Raw genomic sequence first — 24844 nt, forward strand, 5'->3', positions numbered from 1 at the left:
ATCCAAGTGTATTATCTGATTTTTATCTGATGGGGTTTCCGTTTTACTGAATTTATTTTTAATAGGATTTCTATCATATTTTATTTCTTTGCAAAAATCGCATTGATTTATAACCATTTGCACCAACTCTAACAATTTTGGAAAGTAAATCTTGTTTTTCAATTGGTTATATGTTTCCTTTCTCTTACATGATAAAACGAAATTTGTCTTACTGCTTCTGTTTCATGTTCAATATCTTGAGCTCTGAGTGTGCATTTTATGAATTCTAATTGTTTGTTGTCTGAAAACATTTCTATTAGTTTTTCTTGTACTATGTTATACTCTTGATACGATAATTCTGAATAGATTCCGACTTTTCCTTTGTGTATATATTTCCTGAAAATATCTCCCATTGTTGGAAAGTCATGTTTTGCTTTAAATATTATTGATTTTCCATGTATTGTTTTATACTCGTCTGTTATACTGTCTGTAATAATTATTTGTGTTTTATATTTGTTAACTATTTCCTCTTTTATATAAAAATGATTGTGTAAATTTTCTTCGGCTGAGTGTACTGTTGATGTTGAGAGATTATCTTCAATGTTTGCTCTCATGTTCATGTCTGAAATATTATCTTTGTATTCATTGTCTCTTTCGTTTTCGGTTTTGTTCGTGAGGTCGCTGTCTTCCAGTCTGCTAAGAAAATCTGCCACTCTGTTCTCTTTTCCTTTCAAGTAATCTATCTCAAATTGATATTCTCCTAATTTTAATAACCATCTCTGGTGTCTGGGTGAAATATCTTTACCTTTATGTTTTGAGTGTAAGAATTTTATTGGCTGGTGGTCAGTTAATATTTTGAATTTATTCCCGTAAAGGTATGGTCTGAAATAATTGACGCTCCATAGTATTGCTAGGAATTCTTTGTCTGTTGCTGAGTAATTTTTTTCATGATTGTTTAGCGTTCTTGATGCAAAGCAGATTGGATGACCGTCTTGAGATAGGACAGATCCAATTGCATAATTTGATGCATCTGTAGTTAATGTAAATTTTTTTTTCAAAATTGGGATATCTTAAAATTGGGTGAGAACTGATTAAATGTTTTAATTTTTCAAATGCTTCGACATAGGTGGGGTCTTTTAGATTTATTTTAACATTTTTTTTCAAATACTTCGTTATTGGCTGTGCTACTTTAGCATAATCTTTTATAAATTTTCTGTAATAACCTGTTATACCTAAGAAGCTTTTTATTTGCTTCTCTGTTCGTGGTAACAGTAATTTTTCTATGATTGCGATCTTATTTGGATTTGGCTTAATGCCCTCTTTTGTAAGGATATGTCCTAGAAATTCAGTTTCCTTTTTCATGAAGTTACACTTGTCAATCTGTATTTTAAAATTTTTCTTTTCTAATATTTGGAATATTTCGTTAATAGCTTGAATATGTTCTCTTAATGAGGTGCTGAAAATAAGTGTATCGTCTAGATACACGACGCATTTTTTATTAATGTGATCCCTAAGTATTTCATTCATAAGTCTTTGGAATGTGGCATGGGCATTTTTCAACCCAAATGGCATTCTTATAAACTCATATAGTCCATGTGGCGTTACGAATGCCGTTTTTTTTCTGTCTGATTCTCGGACTAAGATCTGATGGTAGCCTTTGGCTAAATCTATTGTAGTGAAGTATAGAGCTCTTCCTAGTTTATCCAAAATAGAATTAATGTTCGGAATCGGAAATTTGTCGTCTATGGTTATTTCATTTAACTTCCTGTAGTCTATTACTATCCTAAACTTTTTCTTTCCTGAGATGTCGATCTTCTTCGGGATTACTATAAGTGGGCTAGAGTATCTTGAATTACTCTTTCTAATTATACCCTGTTCTTCCATTTCTTTTATTTGTTTCCTAACTTCTTCCTCGTGTTGTGGTGGGTATCTATAAGGTTTTGAGTTTAACTGTTCCTCTGTATTGGTCCGTATTTCGTGTTCAATTTCTGTCGTACTAGTTAGTTGGGCTCCCTCCTTAAAAAAAAGTTTGCTAAATCGTTGTACAATGACTTTAATTTCTCTGACTTCTTCTTCGTTTAAGTGGTCGAGTTTCAAATTCTCTAAGTTTTTACTGCTACTTTCTAATACAGAAACTTCTTCGTATTGATATGGATTATTTATAATTACGTTTTCTTTTTGATTTAAAATTAAAACCTTCCTCTCAATGTTTATAAATGCATTCAAAAAATTAAGGAGGTCTATCCCTATGATAAAATTGTATTTTCTTCCCTTAAGCGGGGCTAATTTCCATCGTACTCTTGCGTTATTTGGTAAGTTAAATTCTTTTGGGGCTGTGGTATGAATTTTGTACGCTATTACGTCTTTGCTGTTAATTGTAGTGTATGGTATGGGCGTATTTAGTCTCATTTTTCTGTAACCGTTAATCTGGTCGCTAACTAAACTCAAGGTGGCTCCTGTGTCTATTAAGGCCACGTATTTCTGTTTGTCTATGTTAAGTTCTATTAGTGGTAACCCATCCGAGGCGGCTTCGTAAAAAAAACCGTATTATTGATTTCTGCCTGTGGATAGTTTTCCATTTGATTATTATCGTGTTTACTGTTCGAGTTATGGTCACTGTTGTAGTTGTCATTTTCGTATCTGCTTTGGTCGGTAAAGTTTTGGTGTTGGTTGGATTCTATGTTATCTACCTCCATAGGTACCACATTCGCTGGCCTATTTTGCCTAGACTGATGTGATCCTGCTTGTTGATTCCACTGATTATTTTGATATCGTCTACTTTGTCCGGAGTTATTGCCTCTAAAATTCTGAGGGGTATTGTTCTGTCTAACTTGTCCTGAATTGTTGCTCTGATAATTTCGATGTACATTTTGCATTGTATTGTTTTGCTGATTATATTGTTGATTGGTATTCTGGTTGTTGTTCCTGTAATTGTTTTGATTAGGTCTACCTTTCCTATACTGATACCTAATGCAACTATTCTCATATCTGCGTTGCATCATTATCTTTAATATAGTGCTTAAATCTCTGACTTCGTAGATCTTGTCTAGTAAAGTGCCTTGTATCATTTCTTTGGCTGTGTTAACTAATAAACTTTCGACATTACTTAAATCTATAAAATTATCATTCATATGATACACAATTAATTCATCATTTTTATATTTTATATTTTGAATTTCTACTGCAATCTCGCTCACCGAATTCACTCTCAGGTCACATATCCTCTTGTAGATTTGGTGCGGCTCCGTGTCTGGTCTGTACCTTAACTTCAAGGTGGCTTTTATCAGGTCCCAGTTGTCCGGCTCCGGGATATTTATTACTGCATCCTTTGCTTGACCCTGAATTGTCCTGTAGAATATTGTCCTTGTGGCTTCTCTCTTGAGTTGTGGGTCCTCTACCGTCTGTAACAGGTACTCCACGCTACTGAAGAAGGAGTTGATGGAGATTTCCCCGGTTCCCGTAAAGGTTGCCAAACGATTGATGTTTTTGAACAACCGCTCTTGTTGGGCTGGGTTGTTTCCATTTCCTTGGAGCTGTACATACGCTTGTTGCAGTTTCTCCAGCTGTCTTTCCCTTATGGCCAATTGTTCCAAAAGATCCGCTTGGGGCATCTGGCCGTTATCGTGAGCCATCCTGCTATTGTCGTATGAAGCGATCCTTCGCTGCCTTCTTATATCCAGGTTGAGTTGATTTCCTTCTTAGCGCTGTCTAAGTCGATTTTAGTTCGATCTCTACAGGCATTAATCCACTGATTTTTAGTTGGATTTAATGCTGTTGCGCTGCTTGGTCTGGTTTTGCTTTGATCAATGCACTTTTCTATGCACTGCACCACGTTCACTTAGCGGACTGATTTTTAGTTCGCTTCTGTTCGCTGACTTTTTGTATTTTTTATTTATCACAAAAAATTTTTTGTTATATTTTTTTTTCTCTTCACGTTAAGTTCGATTTGAATAATCACTGGACCCTCTTTAATTAAAAACGATCCTACCGACTGCGCCAATTTTGTTTAAGGAGTTGCGAAGTTTTAAAAAAATTAATTATTTGTAAGTAAAACACGTCAAGCGGGTTTGGTGGGCAAAAATCAACTGAATATTCTTTATTGATAATGTTTTAAAGAAAACTTAATTTAGGTTTACAGAAGTGCTTATTAGGTTTTCTTACGAATTATTCTGGTCGACATGTGTAAGATCGTTGGCCTCTAGTTAGCCTGAATTTAATAACGATCGATGAACTATGGATTTCCTCTTTACTGTGTTATATTGCTTATTTGGATTTTATATTTTCTTAGAACTTATTTTGGTTGACATGTGCCAGATCGTTAACCTGTGCATTTCCTGTTTGCTGTATTACTTTAATATATTGTTTATTTAGCATTTAATGAGTTAAGCAATTCTTGTACTTTATTATTAAGAGGTGGTAAAGAAGAAATTGGGTTTTGGACATATGTGGGAAGTGAAGTGGGGTTATACGTAACTTCTCCCCCTTTTAGATAAGAATTCTCCTGAATTCTATTGTTATTGAGCTGAATTTTAATTTTCTTGTGTTTTAAAATAATGTAAGCAAATAATACAATTATTAACAAAAGTATGGTTGCATTAAAAAAATAATTTATGTCTTTATGTGTTTTTAATTTTCTTATGTTCGACCAGTTAATCTTATTATTTTCCAATGTTTTCTCAAAAGTGATTTGTTTAGTAAAATTTTGAGTTTGGTTTGATTTCTCATATAAAATTCTTTTCTTATCTAATTCGTATGAATTTGTAAAAAAATTATTTTCTATACCTATTGTAGAATTTGTAAAGTGTATTAGAATATTTTTTTTCATTTTAATTTCATTGCTGTTACAATTTTGATATAATGTTTCATTTTTAGCATTCTTAATTACTACGGTTTCTTCGTCTAGTTCTAATATTTGCATTTCATTTCTTTGTATCAGTTTGCAACTTTTCTTAAATACACAATGTTTACTTTTTCGCATTTCTTTTAATTTTTTATTTGTTTTATAGGTGTATGTTGAATTTTTATAGTTAAATATCAGTTCTGATTCCTGATCTATTTCAAAGTTTTCTTCATTAGGCATCGGTATTATCTGTTGTATTTTTACTGTTATAAAGTTTTTTGGTATTTCTATTGCGAATACTAAAAGATTATTTCTGAACATAGCCGTAGCTAACTTTATATGGTTTAGTTTGTTGAAATCGATATTGTATTTTTTTATTTCGTGATCTGTTAATATGCTGGGATGTAATATATTGTATCTAGCAGAAGCAACGTTATCCTGCAAATGTTCAATCTTTTTTTTTATTAACTGAATTTTTATCTGTTGGTCGTAATCTAAGTTCTCCTGGTATCTGTTATTTTCGAATGCGCTAAATGCATTCAATTGTCTCTCTATTGCCTCTCTATCTGATTAAACTATTTGTTCAATGTATTTTATTGTATCATTGAAATACGTATTTATGTAAATTTGCTTGTTTAATGCTTCATCTGTTTCCTGCATGTTTTCTTTAAATGTAGAGATATGATTCTCAACTTCTTTCCTGTCTTTATCGTCCATTGTTCCAGACAACCATTTTGCTGAACTACCTACTACATTAATTAATCCTCTTCTTTCGCGATTGTGGTTTCCATATAGGGTATACAATTTGTTTTTTGTTTCAGTTAGTTCCGATTGTAATATGTGTTTGTTGTCATTGTTTGTCATTTCTATGTTTTTTCCTATTTCGTTCAAAATATTGTCAATATCTTTTAAGTTTATTATATGTACTACTATATCTGTTGTGATAATTATATCTTGATTTTTCATCTCTATTTGCGCATACCCGTCCTGATCAGGTATTTCTTGAATCGTTAGTGTTCCCGCTGTTGTTGTTATTGCCATTGTCATTAGTATTGTCGTCAGCAACATAGTCGTCGTTAGTATTTTCTGTAAATTTATAAGGGCGTTTAATATTTATTGGGTCAATATTACCGAGATTTGCTTTTTTGAATTTCGGAGCTTCTTTGTGTCTGACTGCCTTGTAGTTCTTTATAAAACCCTCTTCTCGTTTTTCTTCATAATGCTCCCTGTTGCCGTTGTGCTTTTCTAACATTTTTTGTTTAGCGCTATCTATATTTTCTTTTATTTTTGTCAATTCTATCTTATTGTTGTAGGCTTCGCTGGGGGTACATTTGATTGTGGAGTGATATCTTTCACTGTAATTTCTCACTGCTCTCTGCATAATTTGTTTTACTGACATATTCGACGCTTCCGTTTTATATGTTATTCTAAACTTTTCTGCTAGTGAATTGTGTAGTCTTTCTACATCTGAATTGCCAGTGTGACTATTCGGTTTTGTTAAGTTTAATTCTATCCCTTCTTGTCTTAGTAGTTCTTTAATCCTGAATGAATCAAATTCGTTATCAGCTATTATTTTACCTGGTTTGCCTATTTTCGTAAAATGTTCCTCCAATTGTTCTACTATAGTGATATGATTTCTATCATTTAATGGGTATACTGCTGCGAACTTTGAAAATTTATCTATGGTCGTTAAAAAATGTGTATATTTTTTATTACATATGTATCCAAGTGTATTATCTGATTTTTATCTGATGGGGTTTCCGTTTTACTGAATTTATTTTTAATAGGATTTCTATCATATTTTATTTCTTTGCAAAAATCGCATTGATTTATAACCATTTGCACCAACTCTAACAATTTTGGAAAGTAAATCTTGTTTTTCAATTGGTTATATGTTTCCTTTCTCTTACATGATAAAACGAAATTTGTCTTACTGCTTCTGTTTCATGTTCAATATCTTGAGCTCTGAGTGTGCATTTTATGAATTCTAATTGTTTGTTGTCTGAAAACATTTCTATTAGTTTTTCTTGTACTATGTTATACTCTTGATACGATAATTCTGAATAGATTCCGACTTTTCCTTTGTGTATATATTTCCTGAAAATATCTCCCATTGTTGGAAAGTCATGTTTTGCTTTAAATATTATTGATTTTCCATGTATTGTTTTATACTCGTCTGTTATACTGTCTGTAATAATTATTTGTGTTTTATATTTGTTAACTATTTCCTCTTTTATATAAAAATGATTGTGTAAATTTTCTTCGGCTGAGTGTACTGTTGATGTTGAGAGATTATCTTCAATGTTTGCTCTCATGTTCATGTCTGAAATATTATCTTTGTATTCATTGTCTCTTTCGTTTTCGGTTTTGTTCGTGAGGTCGCTGTCTTCCAGTCTGCTAAGAAAATCTGCCACTCTGTTCTCTTTTCCTTTCAAGTAATCTATCTCAAATTGATATTCTCCTAATTTTAATAACCATCTCTGGTGTCTGGGTAAAATATCTTTACCTTTATGTTTTGAGTGTAAGAATTTTATTGGCTGGTGGTCAGTTAATATTTTGAATTTATTCCCGTAAAGGTATGGTCTGAAATAATTGACGCTCCATAGTATTGCTAGGAATTCTTTGTCTGTTGCTGAGTAATTTTTTTCATGATTGTTTAGCGTTCTTGATGCAAAGCAGATTGGATGACCGTCTTGAGATAGGACAGATCCAATTGCATAATTTGATGCATCTGTAGTTAATGTAAATTTTTTTTCAAAATTGGGATATCTTAAAATTGGGTGAGAACTGATTAAATGTTTTGATTTTTCAAATGCTTCGACATAGGTGGGGTCTTTTAGATTTATTTTAACATTTTTTTTCAAATACTTGGTTATTGGCTGTGCTACTTTAGCATAATCTTTAATAAATTTTCTGTAATAACCTGTTATACCTAAGAAGCTTTTTATTTGCTTCTCTGTTCGTGATAACAGTAATTTTTCTATGATTGCGGTCTTATTTGGATTTGGCTTAATGCCCTCTTTTGAAAGGATATGTCCTAGAAATTCAGTTTCCTTTTTCATGAAGTTACACTTGTCAATCTGTATTTTTATACCCGTTACTCGTAGAATAAAAGGGTATACTAGATTCGTCGAAAAGTATGTAACAGGCAGAAGGAAGCGTTTCCGACCCCATAAAGTATATATATTCTTGATCAGGATCACTAGCCGAGTCGATCTAGCCATGTCCGTCCGTCCGTCTGTCCGTCAAAAACCTAAGTGGCCGAAACATGAGTCGATCGGCGCGCTCAAAGAAAGTGCAAGTGTCAGCATTCTGTTGCACACGCCGGCCGCTCAGCCAAACTCAATTACATACACATACCCTCGCGCTCCAGCCAAAGAGAGCATAATTAAATACACTTTATATACATAAGATATACATAGCCGTCTCTCTGCCGCCCAACTGTAAGCAGCGCAGCTACGAGAATTAGGCTTACTTAGATCCTAAGGCAAATTGTAAAATCAGAAACAACTTGACGTTGGAAGCGGCATTAACGCTGCTCCTAAATACAAAAACCAAATAAATAAAGAATATTAAAACTACCAAAAGATAAGGAATAATAAAACTACCAACACAAGGAGTTTCTCACAACACGTTAATCTCCTGTTGTATTTTAATCGGTGGCGACATTGCCTTAAGAGATAGCAGATCTGCAATCCTCCTTGAGATAAGATTCACCTGTGATCCAGCATGTATTACTGCGCGACATGTTTGTAGTTGACCGGTTGGCCCATGGTAATGATACCTTGGCGGTCGCGAGCAGAGTATATCCTCTAGGGTTGTCGTAGCCTGCAATGGTTACTGCGCCGGCCACTGGATTGCTAGTCGGTCCTTGGTGTAACAGTGAATGATGCCGTTGCTGGCAGACTCGACAAGTGGTCAGTGATCCATAGTTTTCAACCTTATGAGCTGTAGACAAACAATTTGTGCATGCTCCTACTTGAATAATGGCTTGGCGCCGTGTTTTGGGGTCCATTTCCTGGAAACGGCTACATGCTCTAAGATTATGTGGTCCAAGGTGACAAATCTTACAGCTCTATTCGGTGTGAACTGACTGATGGCGTAGTGTTGCTGTAGGTTGAGCGCTTATCGTCTCCAGCATGCAAGCGCGCCGCTCAATAAACGTCAGTACTCTCCATAACGTTGGAATTTCCGTTGGTGCATCCGCTGAATTTTCTAGAGCAGCTAGAGACTGCTGGTCTAGTTTTCTTCTGATAAGAAAACACAGGATTGTATCCCACGATTTTGTGCTGATACCGAGGTTTTTAAGAGTACTCATCGAGTATTTTATAGTGTCATGTAAGGCCCTTAGTTGGCGCGAGGAGCCGTCTATAGGCTTATGGTCAATAATTTTTGCAAGGGCGGCGAATACTAGTATTTTTCCGTTCTGGTACCTGGCCCTTAAACGCATCCAGGTGTCGTCATAGCTACCCTGTGAGAAGGCTGTGTCTGTCAAGACGTTTCTCGCTTCACCACGAAGCGAACTCTGTAGAATATGTAGTTTTTGACTGGCCGAATATGGTTTATTATGTACCAATTCCACAAAGAGATCATGGAACCGTGGCCAGTCTAGATACTCGCCGTTGAACCCCGGAATGCTAATTGGCGGAAGTGCCAAGTTTAGGCTCATTGGCGAGTCATTTTCTCGTATAATGTGTGGAATTGAGCTAGCTCGGCTTCTGCCAGAGCTGCGGCCCCAGGTGTGCTATCCAATTCGTCGTGGGCTTGCCTCAGTAACGCCCAATGGAGATCCAGGTGCCTTTGTAGGGCTGGGGTGACAGTTGGGGCGTTCGAGGCTAATGTTAATGATGACTCCAATTCGTTGCATCATCTCTGCAACTGTCGGATTACCGTGTCAATTGCGGAATCTCCTTTGACTTGATCTCTTGTTGTGATCTTCATGTTGGCCGAAGTTCGTCTGGGGGCCTTCGGAAGCCCGGAAAGATATTCTGATATTTTTCGACCAGCTCCTTAAGAGCTACTAATCGTGAAGAGTACTCACTTCCAGTGGGTGATGCCGCTTGCTGGACTTCTTCAACTAGGTCGCAAAACTGCTGCCAGAGATCGTTTAACTGATTTAGCTTACCGGAATAATAGCCGTCTCGGTGGCGTCGGTCGGCAGAATCCTTGCCGTAATTCTTAATGAGCTGTTGGATTTTCCCTTGCAGCTCGTTTTGGGTGTCTAGTAATCGATTGTGTAAATCGATTATTGTGTGACTTGTTTCCTCAATGAATGAAGTAGACATATTGTGTGTCTTGCAAACAAAGAATCTTGTGAAGCTGGATAAAGCTGAGTATCCTGTGAAGCTGGATGAAGCTGAGTGTTCTGTGAAGCTGGATGAAGCTGACGTTCCTGTGACACTGGAAGAAGGAGCGTATCCTGTGAAGCTGGATGAAGCTGACGTTCCTGTGACGCTGGAAGAAGAAGCGTGTCCTGTGAAGCTAAATGAAGCTGTGAGTCCTGTGAAGCTGGATTAAGCTGAGTATCCTGTGAAGCTGGATGAAGCTGGGTATCCTGTGAAGCTGGATGAAGCTGAAGTTCCTGTGACGCTGGAAGAAGAAGCGTATCCTGTGAAGCTGGATGAAGCTGAAGTTCCTGTGACGCTGGAAGAAGACGCGTATCCTGTTAAGCTGGATTAAGCTGAAGTTCCTGTGACGCTGAAAGAAGAAGCGTATCCTGTGAAGCTGGATCAAGCTGAGTATCCTGTGAAGCTGGATGAAGCTGAGTACCCTGTGAAGCTGGATAAGCTATGGTTTCCAGAGTGAACTTAAGGGGTCTTCTCGCCAGTCAGAGGTTCAGCCTTTGGTGGGAAGGGGGTTGCTTGAGTGTGATCTTTTGTTGTTAAAGGATCACGTCGGGGTCACCAATGTTTGTGCCTAACCGAAGTAGGGACACACCGCGGGACAAGGGGGTAATGAGAACTTGTCGCTGGCACGGGGACGCTTTGCTGCCAGGACGATCGCGTCGCGGCAATGTTAACGATGTTTACTGCGAAGCCGGACCACAGGCGATGCGGAACTGCGCTGAGGTTGAGCTAACGTAGGTTAGCTGCTAGTGGAGATAGTGTATTACGAGCCCTATTCCCAGAGGTCGGAAGTAGAACCGCGGAGTTATGAGATGCGTTGATAACTGATTTATTCTTCATTTGGTACATGTTCATTTACTACTTGGAAGACGGAAATTAAGTGTAATGATTAGTGAAGTAAGCTTTGTTCTAAAGTAGGGCGGTAGGTCAGGGAGTTTTGATTATGGTAGCAGTTTGTTTAGTTGGCTCGACAGACACTGCGAATTGTGCTGACTGCATTGGCGGGTCAGTGTGCCGTTGAGTCGGTGAGACGGTGAGACGGTGAGTTAGTGAGACATATAATATGCTGATCAGCAATTCTCATATGCAGTGGGTGCTACTGAGCGCCTGGTACTGTTCCCAACTTGGCTACTGCTTGATTTGTTGGGTGTGGTCATGTTGAGGACCTTTGGGTATGAACAGGTAGATTACAAAAAACTTAACGAAACCACTATACAGGATAGATACCAGATGCAAGACCCGTCTGTAATATTAGCTAATTTAGGAAAGGCTGAATACTTCTCAACAATTGATTTAGAATCTGTATTTCGCCAAATTTTAATGAAGAATTCAGATATTGGAAAAACAGCATTTTATATTAATAACGAAAAATGTAAATTTTTACGAATGCCTTTTGGGATAACAAACGCACCCGAAATTTTTCAAAGAGCCATGGATGATATCCTAAGGGAACAAGTAGGAAAAACTTGCCGGGTCTTTATGGATGATAATTTTATTTTTTCAAACACTATTGGACAACATTGTGCTGATTTAAATAAAACAAGGGAGAACGCTATAGTCGAGTACCTCGACTATCAGTTACCCGTTACTCAGCTAAATGGAGATATGCAAGCAGCAAAGCGAGATTAAAATGCGCCACCTACCGGCGGTATACAGATTTTAGCGTTATGGGCGTTAGAGTGGGCGTGGCAAATTTTTTTTTTTTTGGATCAATCGATAGGTATTAACGAGACCAATACATTTCAGTTAAAATTTTTTATCTAGCATGAAAATTGTGGGCGTCACAGGGTTTTGCGGTTTGTGGGCGTTAAAGTGGGCGTGGCAAACTTTTTTTTGGGTCAATCGATAGGTATTGATGAGAACATTACATTTCAGTTAAAATTTTCTATCTAGCATCAAAACTGTAGGAGCCACAGTTTTGGGCGGTTTGTGGGCGTTAGAGTGGGCGTGGCAGTCTACTGAAACAAACTTGCGCTGCGTAGGAAGCTCAGGAATCTGCACGCCAAATCTCAATAGCCTAGCTCCCATAGTTTCCGAGATCTCAGCGTTCATCCGGACAGACGGACAGACGGACAGACGGACATGGCTAGATCGACTCGGCTAGTGATCCTGATCAAGAATATATATACTTTATGGGGTCGGAAACGCTTCCTTCTGCCTGTTACATACTTTTCGACGAATCTAGTATACCCTTTTACTCTACGAGTAACGGGTATAACAAGTAGGAAAAACTTGCCGGGTCTTTATGGATGATAATTTTATTTTTTCAAACACTATTGGACAACATTGTGCTGATTTAAATAAAACAATTAATATTTTACAAAGAGGTAATATAAAAATTTCACTCGAGTAATATGAAAACGCGGATTCTGCCACTCATTAACGTATGCGGGTTCTAAGACAATAAGCATAATCCAATTATGTAACTGATTTTAATGGACTTTGAAGTCATAAGCAGTGTGATCACGTACCCTTTTGCCTCATTAACACAGGTCTTGCTGTGCACGTGAGAAAGGTCGAACACCCAAAGTAGTCGAAGATGGTTATGTTAGAGGAACATGTCTAATCATGTTGGGGAATAATGTTTCCTGTGATTGTAAAACTAATTTAGAAATCAAAAGAACCCCAATAAAATAAATCTCACAAGTTAATGATTCTCAAATGTAGAATATTTTGAAACACACATTTTTGTTTTAGCCCCAGAACGTTTAACTGGTAAACTTTGTAAGATTCTCTCCTTTCCACAAATGGATCATAAACATGTCATAAAAGGGATTCAAGCAAGAGCTACCCGAACATGCGCACCTGTCCAAGACTGAAGGTTGACAAGATCATAGGCCTCGTGCCAACGACCTCACGGCTGACTGCTAGCTCTAATACGTTTTCAAAGTACAATGACGATCATGAATACAGATTCTGATTTAGAATGTATCTTTCATGAACATACCAAGAAAATTATTTATAAAGCTCAAAAATTTCAAGTGAGCCCAAAATTACTTAATATTAATGAACATATTCCATTATCATATGCGTATTATATAAAGTGTGCTTTTGGTTCTCTCTTAAAGATTATTAAGAATTATATTTGAAAACTGATGTATTCCTTTCAACTGACATTTTTTAAAACTTTCGAAAAATTTGTATTAAAATTTATTCACTTGACCCAGTTTAGTATTTTACGACACCAAGTCAGGCAATGCTGAAAACTACAAATGTTCAACTTGAATTGCTGACAGATATAGATATGTATAGATTTATTCAAAGAAGCATTCGACGTGTTTTCATAGATATACAAAAGCAGATTATGATTCCTCGAAGGAGTCTTCATTTTTAATGTGTTGATGCGAATAACTTGTACGGTTGGACAATGTAACAACCTTTACCATATAAAGACTTTAAGTGGATGTCTACCATAGACATAGATAATTTTGATATTCATAACATTCCAATTGATAGCATATACAGTTATTTTTTGGAAGTGGACTTAATGTACCCATACCGTTTACATGATCTTCATAATGGTCTTCCATTGTCTGGAATAAGGTACAAAAATTAATTGCTGACCTGGGAAAATAGAAAAATTATGTAATACATTATCGGAATTTGCAACAATGTACACAGAATGGGTTAGTACTGAAAAAGATCCATAAAGGTGTTCAGTTCTTACAAAACCTTGGTTGAAGAATTACATTGATCTAAATACTTTACTTGGGCAAAATGCAAAAATTAAATTTGAAAAAGATTTTTTTAAATTAATGAATAGTTCTGTTTACGGAAAAACAATGGAAGATCCCGAGCGCAGGGTCGATATTAGGCTTATTAGTACATGGGAAGCTCCGGATAGCACGAAGACTGGACGAAAAGCACTTTGTGCCAAAACTTTACTTTCAAAATCCAATTTTCATAGTGAAAAGATTGTACGTTCTATTTAATAAGCCAATGTTTTTAGGACTTGCAGTATTAGACTTATCGAAATGGAAAATGTATGATTTACACTATCAATATATGAGCCAAAGTTTCAGGAAAAGTTACTCATAAATTATTTGGATACTGAGTCTGTACAATAAAAATTGAGAATTTTTATAAAGATGTTCGTAATGATCTTGAAGCAAAAATTGATACATCGGACTATTCAGATGAAGGAATTAATTTATATAACTTCAAAAGAGTTAAAAAAATGTGTAGGGTTTTTTTTAAGATGAGCTTAACGGTAAACTCATGACGGATTTTGTAGGTCTGTGCTTAAATGTTTATTGTTATAGAATAAATCAAGTTGAATCTTCACATAATAAAGCAAAGGGAGTGAGTTCACGAAATCTTACAGTTGAACTCTATAAATTGAAATCTACAAAATAACTTCAGTTAAAGTAAATAAAAAAATTCTTTGTGGCAAAGGTAACAAAAGAAAACGTAATGTTAACGAACACACAATTTTTAGTGTTAAGTAAAGAAGATGGTACCACATCAATAAAACATCAGAGATGAATCGAAAAAGACATTTAAGAAAATGTTGAATGGTTAGAATGTAATTCATTTGCTTGGGTGAGATGATACAAAAAAATTCTGTGAACAAAGGAGAATCACAAGAAAGCCTTAAATTAAAAAAAAAAACATATTGAAAGAGAATTTTTATAAATCAGTTGAATTGGAGCTGTTTTATTATGATCGAGACGTTGGAAAATATAAATAAAAATTATTTTGAGTTTCTAAAAAGTATTTTTATTATTTTTAATTTTACTTTAAAACATTGTACAAAAATATTAATATTTAATAATAATAATTGAATAATATAAGATAAGATAAATATATAAATAAAAACTAATTAAATAAATCATTTGTTTCACTACAAAATGTCTTCCTTATTTATCCAGCTAGTCCTTGAAAGCCCCAGCTACTTAACCAAAACTTTATTTTCTTTTCGCCTTACAACTTTTTCAACTTGGTATGTGTGGGGGAATCGTGTTTTTGATAGAATCCGCCCTGAATCGGGCTACCATCTAAATCTTCAAGTAAGTATGTTTTAGGGTATGTATTCTTCATCTTTCTAATTTTAAAGATTTCAGTTGTATAGTTTGGTGTATACTCTTTCTCAAAGACTTGTTTACATTTACTTATACTAACGTGGTCCCCTTTACGGAATTTACGTGCAACAAATATTTTCAGGTGATTATATGATGTTTGTAATATTTGTTTTTCATTGGAAGAATTGACATTACTTGGACTCATTTTTATTGTTCTATGCACTCTATTATTATATTTATAATTTAGTTGCTTATACATATCTATCCACTTATATTTTCCATTGAAACTAAACTCACGCCACATTAATTCTTTAAGAGTTTTATTGAAACGTTCAACTATTGCTTCTTTTAGAGTACTGAAGGTTGAATAATGATTTATCCTATAACTTTTCATTAATACCTTAAATTTCTAATTAAAGAATTCAGTGCCATCATCAGTTTCCAGGTTTTTTCGTGTTCCATGACCCGATTTATATGTTCTCTCCATGGCGTGGGAAACATAATTTGCATTTTTTGATTTTAATACCTTACCCCAAGCATATTTCTAAAATTTGTCTATGACAGTCAACAAGTATCGGTACCCATCATTCGATTTTGAAAAGGCTCCCAATTCAAGCAAATCAGCTTGCCAAAGATCGTTTATACCCCTTGTAATCACCCGTCTTCGTTGAAAGTTTTTTGGAGATGGTCCGTGCAACTCATTTACGAAAAGCGACACCTTCTTACTGAATTGTGGTTTTTTTCGGTCATGATATCGGTTTTGTTACATATTGAAATATATAGTCCTCAATGGTATCAATCTTTTCCAGAATTTTGTCCAAAATTTGGTCAGCGCTGTCTGCCCTTTTATTATACAATACAATTTTACTTTCTAAGCTTGACATTTTTTTGAGTCGACGATTAATATTTTGAGTTATAATTGTTCTTAAATATTTCTCCAACTTTCCGAGGATCTCATCAGTATATTGTTTCGTTGCTAGATCATTGTTGTCTAAAGGTTAAGTTCCGATTTTGATACGTTTATTTTGAGCATTTAGATTACCGTCCTCATCGTTGAATAATCCCTCAGTAGACTTAACACGTCTTTTCCAATTTTCTGTTCGTTCCTTATCAACAGATAAATTTACGAACTTGTCGAAATGTAAGACATATTTGCCCTTCCTATTTATATTCATTAAAATATAATCCATTCCTCACGCAATTCCTCTAATACTGAGAAAATTTTATATCGGCCTCTCCTGTATACATTGGTAAAGGTGTTGTCCCTTCTTCTTCACTCTTTTCCGTCTCCTTTTTCTCATCCTCTATATCTTCCTCTATACTCGTCTGTGAAAAGAATTCATTACAGGAATCACTAACATCGAATAATCTTGGTGGAGTTATATTTCGATTAGACTGCAGATCTTTCTCATTAGTTGTTAAGTAGAAATCGTAAAGCTCTCTCTCATCACCATTGTCTTTTTGAATTTGTTCAATTCCGCTTTACTTTTAACTATCTTTTGCATTAAAAATCTTTTGTTTTTTATTTTCCTTAACAAGTTCATGTAATGGTTCAGTAATGGGTTTAAAAGTTTCCTAAAATTGTAAATTCATATGATTTTTGACATGTTCGAGATCGAATTTTCGCTGCAAAGCAAATCTAGCTTTGGTTAACTGTGACAAAATATTCATTGTAGTATATTTTTCAAACTTTATAGGTGAAAGATTTAAAATTTGCGAAATTCATGTAGTCACTCCTCAGTTACTAAACATATACTGTTTAGGGAACGCCATAATCTGTAATATTTATATACCATTTCCGAATAAAAAAGGTTCGATATATTTTCTTCATTATATTTTAAGAAGTGTATTTATTGTTATATGATTAAAATCTTAATATTTTTAATGATTATTTTCTACTTATTTCTAAATACAAATTGTCATTACTTTAATGAATATTAAATTTGGCTCTTTAATTACTCTTTAGTTACAATGTTCATCTGGTTTTAATGATTCATGATGGTTGTTGAGGTTTCTGGACTTGGTACAGTTGTTACACGTTGTATTTGGCTGTATTTAGTTGTTCACTACCTGTTAAGCAGTTGTTCAGTACTTGTTTCGTAGTTGGTGTTATTAGATGGTTACTATCTGTTTAGTAGCTGTTTAGTAGTGGTTTACTAGTTGTTATAAGCTGGTCACCAGCTGTTATGAGTTTTTGTCCTCTAGACTACGTTCGATTTGAACGCGTGCAGGTCTACTTTTTATATTATACAGAGTTCACACATACACGTACCCATACATTGCTTTTCAAACCATCAATTGTAAATTAACCATTAAAATATAACGGTTTTGACGCCACATCTGCTACGGAAGAAAATATAAAAGCGAGGTGTCCACAATTGTATGTATCAAAGTCTTGATCTCTATCGTAATTGTATTGTCTTCTATATCCCAAGTATTTCACAACTATCGAAATAATGTATATTATTTTTATTTTTATTATATGCAACCCAATGTGTACCCCTTGATCGGAAATTATCTATGTTTACTATACCACACTCCCGACTTTTTGGTGCTTCTGGGAGTAGATCTCTTATAAACACCCCTCTAAAATGTGGGATATATTTCTTAGCAAAATGTATAAAGTCGATATTTGATAGTGGTCTTTGATAATGGTCAATTTTCCTGTTGTGACGTTTTGGGTACATTAATTACTCGAGGTACTTTACTTTTTCTTAGAACCCATTTATTGATGAATTGATTTACGTGTAACTTTAATTGCACTTATAATGTCTAATGGGTTTTGTTTTCTTTAATGTCTTAGTAGCAACATTAATAACAGCCGAAAGGTTTGTCTTTTTCATTTTTTTCTTCATTATCTTTTTCCTCCCTTTCTTTTCCGTTTTATTCAATACCATACCCAATTTTTTTCTTGGCTTTCTTTATATTTGTAACAAAGTATGATGCTGCTTTTTCACCAAGACTGCTATCTGGTGCCTTGACACGCGACCAGGCCTTGTCAATTAATATGGAGTCTGCCCTATGTCGTTCACTCAATGCCTTGTTTTGAGAACATGCAATATCGTGCTCTTTGCAAGCTTCATTCAATGGGTTTGTTCCTTCCAACCGTTTCTGTAACTTTGTACCCGGTCCACAAAAATTATATCCCGGAATATGGGCTTCAAATGGTAATTTGTTGATTAGTTTATCGACAAGACCACCACCGTGTTTGCAATTAAAAATACGTTTCACCATTTTATTGATGTTTAATCATCAAAGATTTCTCATTGAATGAGGTACATTACATTGAAAGATGCGTTTAATAAGTCAAAACCAAAAAAATGTACTTAGAAATAATAACGATGAAAACGAGAAAAATCTACCGCCATGACATAGTGCTCTTTTACCGAACATTATAAGGGCTCTTATTGTTGGGCCTTCGATTTGTGGTAAAACTAATGTTATGTTTAATAGAGTTTAATAGAGTGTCCCAATGGATTAAAATTCCAAAAGGTTATATCAACATAAATATGAATACCTGAAGAAATTAATCAAATCGATTAAAGGAATGTGATATCATGCAATCTCCCATAATGACGGTAGACCCCAGTGAAGCCAAAAACAATTCCATTAAGATCTTATTTTTTTATGGGTCGATATAAAAATATTGACTCTTTCAACTAGCAGCTAACCACGTTAGCTCACCCTCAGCGCAGCTCCAGCATCGCCTGTGGTCCGGCATCGCAGTAACCATCGTTAGCATTGCCGCGACGGGATCGTCCTGCCATCATAGCGTCCTCGTGCCAGCGACAAGTGCTCATTAACTTCAAAAGAGTTAAAAAAATGTGTAGGGTTTTTTTTAAGATGAGCTTAACGGTAAACTCATGACGGATTTTGTAGGTCTGTGCTTAAATGTTTATTGTTATAGAATAAATCAAGTTGAATCTTCACATAATAAAGCAAAGGGAGTGAGTTCACGAAATCTTACAGTTGAACTCTATAAATTGAAATCTACAAAATAACTTCAGTTAAAGTAAATAAAAAAATTCTTTGTGGCAAAGGTAACAAAAGAAAACGTAATGTTAACGAACACACAATTTTTAGTGTTAAGTAAAGAAGACCATGGTACCACATCAATAAAACATCAGAGATGAATCGAAAAAGACATTTAAGAAAATGTTGAATGGTTAGAATGTAATTCATTTGCTTGGGTGAGATGATACAAAAAAATTCTGTGAACAAAGGAGAATCACAAGAAAGCCTTAAATTAAAAAAAAAAACATATTGAAAGAGAATTTTTATAAATCAGTTGAATTGGAGCTGTTTTATTATGATCGAGACGTTGGAAAATATAAATAAAAATTATTTTGAGTTTCTAAAAAGTATTTTTATTATTTTTAATTTTACTTTAAAACATTGTACAAAAATATTAATATTTAATAATAATAATTGAATAATATAAGATAAGATAAATATATAAATAAAAACTAATTAAATAAATCATTTGTTTCACTACAAAATGTCTTCCTTATTTATCCAGCTAGTCCTTGAAAGCCCCAGCTACTTAACCAAAACTTTATTTTCTTTTCGCCTTACAACTTTTTCAACTTGGTATGTGTGGGGGAATCGTGTTTTTGATAGAATCCGCCCTGAATCGGGCTACCATCTAAATCTTCAAGTAAGTATGTTTTAGGGTATGTATTCTTCATCTTTCTAATTTTAAAGATTTCAGTTGTATAGTTTGGTGTATACTCTTTCTCAAAGACTTGTTTACATTTACTTATACTAACGTGGTCCCCTTTACGGAATTTACGTGCAACAAATATTTTCAGGTGATTATATGATGTTTGTAATATTTGTTTTTCATTGGAAGAATTGACATTACTTGGACTCATTTTTATTGTTCTATGCACTCTATTATTATATTTATAATTTAGTTGCTTATACATATCTATCCACTTATATTTTCCATTGAAACTAAACTCACGCCACATTAATTCTTTAAGAGTTTTATTGAAACGTTCAACTATTGCTTCTTTTAGAGTACTGAAGGTTGAATAATGATTTATCCTATAACTTTTCATTAATACCTTAAATTTCTAATTAAAGAATTCAGTGCCATCATCAGTTTCCAGGTTTTTTCGTGTTCCATGATCGTTTATACCCCTTGTAATCACCCGTCTTCGTTGAAAGTTTTTTGGAGATGGTCCGTGCAACTCATTTACGAAAAGCGACACCTTCTTACTGAATTGTGGTTTTTTTCGGTCATGATATCGGTTTTGTTACATATTGAAATATATAGTCCTCAATGGTATCAATCTTTTCCAGAATTTTGTCCAAAATTTGGTCAGCGCTGTCTGCCCTTTTATTATACAATACAATTTTACTTTCTAAGCTTGACATTTTTTTGAGTCGACGATTAATATTTTGAGTTATAATTGTTCTTAAATATTTCTCCAACTTTCCGAGGATCTCATCAGTATATTGTTTCGTTGCTAGATCATTGTTGTCTAAAGGTTAAGTTCCGATTTTGATACGTTTATTTTGAGCATTTAGATTACCGTCCTCATCGTTGAATAATCCCTCAGTAGACTTAACACGTCTTTTCCAATTTTCTGTTCGTTCCTTATCAACAGATAAATTTACGAACTTGTCGAAATGTAAGACATATTTGCCCTTCCTATTTATATTCATTAAAATATAATCCATTCCTCACGCAATTCCTCTAATACTGAGAAAATTTTATATCGGCCTCTCCTGTATACATTGGTAAAGGTGTTGTCCCTTCTTCTTCACTCTTTTCCGTCTCCTTTTTCTCATCCTCTATATCTTCCTCTATACTCGTCTGTGAAAAGAATTCATTACAGGAATCACTAACATCGAATAATCTTGGTGGAGTTATATTTCGATTAGACTGCAGATCTTTCTCATTAGTTGTTAAGTAGAAATCGTAAAGCTCTCTCTCATCACCATTGTCTTTTTGAATTTGTTCAATTCCGCTTTACTTTTAACTATCTTTTGCATTAAAAATCTTTTGTTTTTTATTTTCCTTAACAAGTTCATGTAATGGTTCAGTAATGGGTTTAAAAGTTTCCTAAAATTGTAAATTCATATGATTTTTGACATGTTCGAGATCGAATTTTCGCTGCAAAGCAAATCTAGCTTTGGTTAACTGTGACAAAATATTCATTGTAGTATATTTTTCAAACTTTATAGGTGAAAGATTTAAAATTTGCGAAATTCATGTAGTCACTCCTCAGTTACTAAACATATACTGTTTAGGGAACGCCATAATCTGTAATATTTATATACCATTTCCGAATAAAAAAGGTTCGATATATTTTCTTCATTATATTTTAAGAAGTGTATTTATTGTTATATGATTAAAATCTTAATATTTTTAATGATTATTTTCTACTTATTTCTAAATACAAATTGTCATTACTTTAATGAATATTAAATTTGGCTCTTTAATTACTCTTTAGTTACAATGTTCATCTGGTTTTAATGATTCATGATGGTTGTTGAGGTTTCTGGACTTGGTACAGTTGTTACACGTTGTATTTGGCTGTATTTAGTTGTTCACTACCTGTTAAGCAGTTGTTCAGTACTTGTTTCGTAGTTGGTGTTATTAGATGGTTACTATCTGTTTAGTAGCTGTTTAGTAGTGGTTTACTAGTTGTTATAAGCTGGTCACCAGCTGTTATGAGTTTTTGTCCTCTAGACTACGTTCGATTTGAACGCGTGCAGGTCTACTTTTTATATTATACAGAGTTCACACATACACGTACCCATACATTGATTTTCAAACCATCAATTGTAAATTAACCATTAAAATATAACGGTTTTGACGCCACATCTGCTACGGAAGAAAATATAAAAGCGAGGTGTCCACAATTGTATGTATCAAAGTCTTGATCTCTATCGTAATTGTATTGTCTTCTATATCCCAAGTATTTCACAACTATCGAAATAATGTATATTATTTTTATTTTTATTATATGCAACCCAATGTGTACCCCTTGATCGGAAATTATCTATGTTTACTATACCACACTCCCGACTTTTTGGTGCTTCTGGGAGTAGATCTCTTATAAACACCCCTCTAAAATGTGGGATATATTTCTTAGCAAAATGTATAAAGTCGATATTTGATAGTGGTCTTTGATAATGGTCAATTTTCCTGTTGTGACGTTTTGGGTACATTAATTACTCGAGGTACTTTACTTTTTCTTAGAACCCATTTATTGATGAATTGATTTACGTGTAACTTTAATTGCACTTATAATGTCTAATGGGTTTTGTTTTCTTTAATGTCTTAGTAGCAACATTAATAACAGCCGAAAGGTTTGTCTTTTTCATTTTTTTCTTCATTATCTTTTTCCTCCCTTTCTTTTCCGTTTTATTCAATACCATACCCAATTTTTTTCTTGGCTTTCTTTATATTTGTAACAAAGTATGATGCTGCTTTTTCACCAAGACTGCTATCTGGTGCCTTGACACGCGACCAGGCCTTGTCAATTAATATGGAGTCTGCCCTATGTCGTTCACTCAATGCCTTGTTTTGAGAACATGCAATATCGTGCTCTTTGCAAGCTTCATTCAATGGGTTTGTTCCTTCCAACCGTTTCTGTAACTTTGTACCCGGTCCACAAAAATTATATCCCGGAATATGGGCTTCAAACGGTAATTTGTTGATTAGTTTATCGACAAGACCACCACCGTGTTTACAATTAAAAATACGTTTCACCATTTTATTGATGTTTAATCATCAAAGATTTCTCATTGAATGAGGTACATTACATTGAAAGATGCGTTTAATAAGTCAAAACAAAAAAAAGGTACTTAGAAATAATAACGATGAAAACGAGAAAAATCTACCGCCATGACATAGTGCTCTTTTACCGAACATTATAAGGGCTCTTATTGTTGGGCCTTCGATTTGTGGTAAAACTAATGTTATGTTTAATAGAGTTTAATAGAGTGTCCCAATGGATTAAAATTCCAAAAGGTTATATCAACATAAATATGAATACCTGAAGAAATTAATCAAATCGATTAAAGGAATGTGATATCATGCAATCTCCCATAATGACGGTAGACCCCAGTGAAGCCAAAAACAATTCCATTAAGATCTTATTTTTTTATGGGTCGATATAAAAATATTGACTCTTTCAACTAGCAGCTAACCACGTTAGCTCACCCTCAGCGCAGCTCCAGCATCGCCTGTGGTCCGGCATCGCAGTAACCATCGTTAGCATTGCCGCGACGGGATCGTCCTGCCATCATAGCGTCCTCGTGCCAGCGACAAGTGCTCATTACCCCGTTGTCCCGCGGTGTGACCCGGAAGTGTCTACTTCGGTTAGGCACAAACACACCGAATCATACATTACATGAGTTTGGCATTAATGTTCCGCCTGGGTATAAAAGGACAGTGACACCACATAACCTAATTTATTTACCAATTAACTGTGACGAAATAAGCACACGCATAGTTGATCAAAACGGTGATTTGGTGAATTTACGTGGTGAAAACGTTTCGATTCGCATGCACATTCGGTTAATAGAATGATTATTTATAATAAAAGACGTAGCTGAAGTCCTCAGCCAAGCATTACTAATTGTAAAGCTATAGAAAGAGAATTGACAGTAAAAAGAAGCTCACTTACTTTGAAAAATAAACTATTTTTAAAGTCGTTAGGATTGAAGATTCGAACAATGGAAAACAATGAACGAAATTTATAATGTTTGAGAAAAGGTTTACTCAGATGAGAGTATTTCAAAGAAAGAGTTTCATACTTATTCATCGTATAATCAAACATTTAAATCAAACGATGAAACTCGAAGTACTTTCCAACTCACGAAAGATACCTTAGTTTTCAAGGAATTATTAGAAAAGATTCACCAAATGGACCTAAAACTGATAATGTTACCACTCTTTTTAACATAATTGTATGCTTACATTTTGGATAAAATTAAGTACGAAATAAATGGATGTGAGATTGATAGAACACAATTTGTCGGTTGACTACTATCCTAAAAAATGTTATATCTCTGGATTATCTTCAAAGTCAAAGACTTATCACAAATAAATTATCAAACTTGAAAGTTCACTTGAATTCTGAGTCATATCCATATGATACTATGAATGTTGATTTTAGTATGAATAAATATGCTCACCTATATGAAGTGTATACAAGATTTAAATCTAGGTTCTATAATCGTGAATCACAACCATTTTTGCCCCCAAATAAATTTAAATTGAAGGTCCCTATTACTGTGGTTGGTCTTTCATATCAAAACGAATCAGTGAAAACTGGTCCTATTGATGTGACAATTTCAATAGAACTAAAAAACCAAGTTATGAAAATACCCAAGCTTACCGTCTCTTATTGAATATGACCCATTAATCGGACTAGCACAACGAGTGGTTTAACATTAGAAAAATGTTGAAAGACACTGTTTCGATTGATGTTCATGGTATCTTTGATAATAATAATAATTTTATTCTAAAGGAAATCGGAATTGTATTCGACAAAGATCCAAGCTTGAATAATAGCTTTTTAGTAGAACAACCTTATGATTTTACTTAGATAATTGCAAAATCTCGAAAGACTGCAATCACAAAGTTTTTTGGAACGATGGAGAAAACAGTTTTCCAAAAACTCGAAAGTATCTAA

General features: G+C 34.4%; 1 protein-coding gene across 9 annotated transcripts in view; it reads right to left on the minus strand.

Annotated features, from left to right (window-relative positions):
• LOC139354527 (proton-coupled zinc antiporter SLC30A2-like) overlaps positions 1-24844 on the minus strand; it is a 407471-nt gene that overhangs the window by 177929 nt on the left and 204698 nt on the right. Inside the window, exon 6 of one of the 9 annotated variants that reach the window (XM_070998780.1) lies at positions 5566-5905. The exons of the other annotated variants lie outside the window; for them this stretch is intronic. Coding sequence (XP_070854881.1) covers positions 5896-5905 — 10 coding nt within the window. The 3' untranslated portion in view covers positions 5566-5895. Of the gene's footprint in view, positions 1-5565; positions 5906-24844 lie in introns of those variants that run through there. 9 annotated transcript variants of the gene reach the window in all.

The sequence above is a fragment of the Drosophila suzukii genome, assembly GCF_043229965.1.
Source record: "Drosophila suzukii chromosome 2 unlocalized genomic scaffold, CBGP_Dsuzu_IsoJpt1.0 scf_2c, whole genome shotgun sequence".
NCBI lineage: Eukaryota > Metazoa > Arthropoda > Insecta > Diptera > Drosophilidae > Drosophila > Drosophila suzukii.